Source organism: Petaurus breviceps, unplaced genomic scaffold (genome assembly GCF_028583685.1).
Source record: "Petaurus breviceps papuanus isolate PSGF00001 unplaced genomic scaffold, PetGlider_PUasm1.0 85708, whole genome shotgun sequence".
Classification (NCBI taxonomy): Eukaryota; Metazoa; Chordata; class Mammalia; order Diprotodontia; family Petauridae; genus Petaurus; species Petaurus breviceps.
Window position 1 is genome coordinate 874 of NW_027186729.1, and position 751 is coordinate 1,624.

A 751-nucleotide genomic window follows, 5' to 3' on the forward strand; every position below is an offset into this window, starting at 1 on the left:
GGGTCATGGGCAGGCAGGGGCTGGACGGTGCCCCCCTCACCATTCGGAAAGGGTCATGGGTAGGCAGGGGCTGGACGGTGCCCCCCCCCTTTGGGAAGGGTCTGGGGATAAAAGGGCTGAGCAGGGATTGAAGGAGGGGGTGGGCTGTGTGTGTGCACATCTGCACGTGTGCTGGGGCAGAGAGGAATGCTGGAAAGTTCCACCCCCGGCCTCAGGGCCAGGCGGCCCCCTGAGCTCCTGTGAAGTGCTCACTTTGTCATGTTATTTCAATCCGTGTGTGTCTGGGCTGGGGCGGAAAGGGGGGTCTGGCTGTTCCTGAAGCCCGTCCTGCATGCCAGAGGGTCTTTTTTCCTCTTGTCCATCCAGGTAATTTAACCACAGAGGCTTTGATGTATGAAAGACGCCTTCTGCTTGGACGCAGCCGGAGCCGGGGACCCTGTGGGGCGGGCGGGCTGGGCGGCTGCCTCAGGAAGCGCTTTGCGGTTGGGCCTGCAAACATTTGTGTGCAGAGATGACTGGTTAGCTGCTATTTGCGTGCATTGGGCAGACAGACACCCCCCTTTTCCATAGCTCATTTCACTGGCAGCCAGTTTGACTCAAGGAGAGGGGGCTCAACTTGGGGGCCCAGAGCTGGGATCACTGAGGGCAACAGCAGCATCCTTCAGAGAAGGAAACTGAGGCCCACAGACCCTCAGAACCTTGCCCTTGGGATGTGGGACTGAGATTCTGGACCTGATGCCATAGGTGCCCC

The 751-nt window shown here is 59.8% G+C and overlaps 1 protein-coding gene across 1 annotated transcript in view; it reads left to right on the forward strand.

Annotated features, from left to right (window-relative positions):
- Nucleotides 1-236: 236 nt before the first annotated feature.
- LOC138176321 (potassium voltage-gated channel subfamily KQT member 1-like) overlaps nucleotides 237-751 on the forward strand; it is a 9,868-nt gene continuing 9,353 nt past the window's right edge. Inside the window, exon 1 of the mRNA XM_069107125.1 lies at nucleotides 237-366. Coding sequence (XP_068963226.1) covers nucleotides 259-366 — 108 coding nt within the window. The 5' untranslated portion in view covers nucleotides 237-258. The remainder of the gene's footprint in view (nucleotides 367-751) is intronic.